This window comes from Chiloscyllium plagiosum, unplaced genomic scaffold, assembly GCF_037043375.1.
Source record: "Chiloscyllium plagiosum isolate Xiang-an unplaced genomic scaffold, Cpla_swu_hap1 HiC_scaffold_41, whole genome shotgun sequence".
Lineage (NCBI taxonomy): Eukaryota > Metazoa > Chordata > Chondrichthyes > Orectolobiformes > Hemiscylliidae > Chiloscyllium > Chiloscyllium plagiosum.
This window is the reverse complement of record NW_028270179.1, coordinates 16,623,756-16,628,381: the sequence shown is the minus strand read 5'-3', so window position 1 is coordinate 16,628,381 and position 4,626 is coordinate 16,623,756. Positions and strand designations below refer to the sequence as shown.

The window sequence follows — 4,626 nt, the reverse complement described above, 5'->3', positions numbered from 1 at the left end:
CTCCTTCACCAGTAACGCAACTGTCTTCCCACTTCTGATTCCTCCTTTGTTTCATCTAAAATATCGATAAAACAGAAGCTGTGAGTGCCTTCCCTCTTTCAAAAATATCTTTGTGATAGCAACGCCATTGTATTTGCATGTATGAGGCGAGACTCTTAGTTCATCCAGTTTGTCTGGGAGACGTGTTGCATCAAAGCAAATATATTATAAGCCTTCAATTGAACTGAGATTCGCAAACTTCCTCTGACTGCTCGTCAAATTAGCTATATTAGCCTTGCCTCAAGCTCTTCTCCAGTCTCTATACGTACTGACCTGAACCTTAGCTTCCTGCCTGACCGTTCCCACCAGACCAGTTTAAACCTACCGAGTGACAGTATGAAACCTCTCTGCCAGTATTTTGATGCCCATCTAGTTTCGGTGAAAGTCATCTTTGTTGTACACATCCCACCATCTCTGAAAGACATCCTAGTGATTTACAAATGTGAAGTTAAATCCCTCCCAATCACGCACCAGTTCATCAATCATGTGCTCAATATACGACCTCTCCGTTCCAGGCCTCAGTCCCAGGTGTGTGAGGGTGCTGCTCTTTTAAAAAAGTTTATATTGTCCTTTTTTTTCAGAGGGATCATAAAGTCATGGTATCCGACATGTCTGAGCGTATATAAGTTAAGAAACCTTTAAGTTTAAAAAGCAGTTGCATAATGTAAAGGGAGTGGCCAGTTCTCAATCTCAGATTTCTCTATTTTGTTTTGTTTTTAACTGTCCGGCTGTTCAGAGCTGTTTGTCTTCTTAGCCTGGGAGATCAAAAGGAACAGATACATTGGAAGAAGGTTCCATGCAAAATCTCTCCGCCATCTCTCTGTCCTGAATGAACCTGTGTCTGATTTTACCTTTTAGCCAAGGGGGTGTGAATGGGTACTTGTGCAGATGTTTCGAACAGCATCATCAGGTTGGGATATTCTGTAGCCTGGTAGTTTAAGTTATTCTATATTCTGCTCTCTTTTGTCTGTGTTTTATTTCTTCCTCTGTAAATACATTCTGTTTCGTTTCTAACTGAGGGGTTTTGACCAGCTGCATCATTCCGGGAATATCCACAACACGCCTGCATAAAACAACTAGATATGTTAGGGCTTAGGCTTCCTTCTTGAAATGCTCTGAAGGGACTGGCCTAGTTCAAACCAAATGGCAAGAAGAGTAATCCTGAGATTACCACCCAGAGCTTTAGTTTCCTACCTGACTCCCTAGATTGTCTTTACATGTCTTCCTACTTATGTCATTTGCGCCAATGTAGGCAATGACCACGATCTCTTTGCTCTCCCATTTTACGATGCACCGAAGTCCCATTTGCACCACCACAGCAACGAATTTCAATGTTATAAATAAAGGTAAATAATCTGTCAAAGTAGGATTTATTCTGGAATTTGCCTTGTGTTGACATTTGCTATGGTATTAACAGTTTCAAAGGTTTAAAGATATTGACATCCCATAAATTCCTTCTGTAACGCGTTTAAACACTTTAACCACTCTATCTCACATACTCAGCTTCTTTTTTCACTCAAGCACGATCTGTTCCATTAGTTGCTATTGCGGGAAGATAGCTGCATGAATGGGTTTCCCTCCAGTAAGGGTTGTACAAAGTACAAATGATGATCAGAAATAATTGTGTCTCCAGTGGCGAACATCAGATAGAAATAGGTACACCGTTTTCCTTATTTCAGAAGCCAGAAGAAAGCAATTCAGTATTCTGATTGAAAATGCATGCTCCTGCAAAATCGCTAATATTTTTAATGTATTACTCTGCCCTTGCAGCTTTCGGAGTACCAGGTAAGTTACGAGAATACAGAATATTTGACATATTAATGTTTAAACCTGTGTTCGCAAAAAGAAATTCTCAGTTGTTTGATAAACTTGTAAATTAATCATTGGAACATTGTAATAAGTTTACATCTTTTTGTTGTTCATGCATTCAAAAAGAAAGTAGCTCATGGCAATCAATGGTATTCATTCTCGTTTCGAAGGATCTGCTTACAATCCCAATCTGGTTCCCTCAGATATTTAGTACAGTTCTATTCGCACTCATATCTCTTTTTGTATTTCACTCGATTCCTTTATGAGCACTTTTCATCTTTAGACTTTGTTTTGTAAATTTTTGTGAGATATATGTCAGTATGCATTACCTAGCCCCCCGATTGCCTTCATGTATTAAGTTGAAAGTTTAAATCAATGCAGTTCATTTTATGATACACACCAAAATCTTATGAGGGAAGGAGTTACAGAATATTGACATGGCAGCCCTGAAGGACAGGTAATATGTTTCCAAGTCTGGGTGAAGATTAGCTTGCAGTGGACCTTACAGGTGCCACTTTTCCCAGTGATATGCTGTCTTTGCTATTCTTTCGGGTAGTGGTCAGGATTTAGAGGATTCTCTCACAGCAGTCCTTGTGAATTTCTGCAGTGCGTATGCTCTACTTACAGACATGCTCTATATTCTATTACTCTATACATCTAAGCTGAAAAATGCGTTGCTGGAGAAGCGCAGCAGGTCAGGCAGCATCCAAGCAGCAGGAGAATCGACGTTTCGGGCACAAACCCTTCTTCAGGAATCATGCCCGAAACGTCAATTCTCCTGCTCCTTGGATGCTGCCTGACTTGCTGCACATTTCCAGTAACACATTTTTCAGCTCTGATCTCCAGCATCTGCAGTCCTCATTTTCTCCTACTCAAAACATCAAGTCAACGTTGCATTGCACATGTCTGCCTTGCAGAAAATGTGCAAGTATTGGAATTTATCGAATCAGCTCCTCAAGCATGCACAATATTGTTTCTTTTCAGCTGGCAATTCCGTGGCACTTTTGTGGCACGAGCATTTGCCACATACCAGTCCTAAAGCAAATCTATGTGTTTTAGAATCTGATGAGCTGTAGATGACATTGAACTTTGGGCATTCATAATGTCCCAATTCTGGCGTTAAGTTGGTGGAAAGAACGGTTACCTCTGAGCCGAAGAGGTGAGTTTCTTGTTTCTAAGTCTGTTGTTATTGTTTACTATGATCAGATATGACTCAAACTGTTTTCTGTAACCATTGTAGCATCGTTACTCTGTCTACTTGGATCTGAAATGGAGTTCAATTCCTTAGGTTTGTATCTCATAGAAAGTTTCAAAACATAAAGTCCCTGAAATAGTTCGCATCCTGGGCTCAATTATTATTTGTGACAGACATTCTTGGCAAGAAACCTTTAAAATTGCATGAATAAAAGACGTATTTTCATGTTTAAATCCAGCATAAAGAGACCAAATTTTGTTATATCGCTTCGCCGAATTAACAGTGTCATTTTTTCTATTTCCTCTGTCTGCCTGTATGACGCTGTCTCTGATTGTATGACTGTCCCGCTCACACTCATTTTCTTTGGCACTTTGTCTCTTACAGCCAATTTGGTGACGATAGTGTTACTTTCCCGAGGAAGATGTGGCCTTTCAGGATGCATCACCCGATACCTTGTATCTATGGCAGCAATGGATCTCCTTGTTATTGTCGTTGCAGTGATTTTAAGTCGGCTTTTGGAAATTTATTTTCCAGCTAGTTTACTGAATACCACAACAGGATGCCGTCTGATAATTCTTCTCATCTACTGTTCCCGAAACTGCTCTGTCTGGTTGACTGTTGCTTTCACCTTTGATCGGTTCGTAACCATTTGCTACCAGAAGCTGAAAACGAGATACTGCACAGAAAAAGTAGCATCTTTAGTTATAGGAATAGTGTGTTTGCTGTGCTGTTTGATAAACATTCCATTTTGTTTCAGACATGAGCCCTTATATGTAATTGATAAAATAGGCTGGTGCTGCACCATAAAAGATGTCTATTACACTTCAGTTGCAAGGAGATTGTTTGAAACGTTTGACCGCATTCAAACACCATGCCTCCCTTTTCTCCTTATTTTGCTGTTTAATGCAGTAACTGTCAGACACATTATAGTTGCCATGAGAGCCCGCAGGAGACTCCGATCCACCAGCAATGAAATGAGTAAACATGACACAGAAATGGAGAGCAGGAGAAAGTCAATCGTTTTATTATTTGCCATTTCAGGCAGTTTCCTCCTTTTATGGATGTTGTACATTTTACATTTTCTACGTGTGCAAATTTCAGGTGGCAGCTATTCGATCGGTTCCAATCTCAATGACACAAAATTTATTCTGCAGGAAAGCGCATATATGCTACAACTCTTAAGTTCATGCACAAATACGTGTATTTATGCAGTGGCACAGACGAAATTCAGAGGTCAATTGAAAGATGCTTTCACATACTTATTTAAGGTTATTACAAAATGTAATAAACAGTGATTGCAGCTGAATAACTTGATGTGACTGTAACACTTCAATGAACCCACAGACAGCACCATAAATCTGTAGCGCAGCAACTATGACATGTGTATCATCACGATGCCCAGGCTTGTTAATTTATACCAATTACAGACAAATCAACCTACTGCGTTAAATCTACGTGGCAGCCAATTGTGAAGAAATTGTTTCTCAACATTTAGTCTCTGCTCCCTGGCCCAAAACATCACGACAAGGAGATTTCCTTTTGAAACGGAATTGATTGACGCCTGTTTAAATTCTGAATGAGAG

General features: G+C 39.8%; 1 protein-coding gene across 1 annotated transcript; it reads left to right on the top strand.

Moving 5' to 3' along the window:
* Positions 1-1,754: 1,754 nt before the first annotated feature.
* Positions 1,755-4,338, top strand: LOC148138166 (putative G protein-coupled receptor 139). Its single transcript, XM_087981863.1, has 2 exons — positions 1,755-1,824; positions 3,428-4,338. Exons 1-2 carry the CDS (start codon positions 1,755-1,757, stop codon positions 4,336-4,338), a joined length of 981 nt encoding a protein of 326 aa, XP_087837989.1.
* The last annotated feature ends 288 nt before the right edge of the window (positions 4,339-4,626 follow it).

Excerpts from the sequence above, each read along its gene's own strand:
- LOC148138166 (XM_087981863.1), top strand. The coding sequence starts at position 1,755 with ATGCATGCTCCTGCAAAATCGCTAATATTTTTAATGTATTACTCTGCC. Across the intron at positions 1,825-3,427 it reads TGCAGCTTTCGGAGTACCAG|CCAATTTGGTGACGATAGTG; the intron begins GTAAGTTACGAG and ends TGTCTCTTACAG.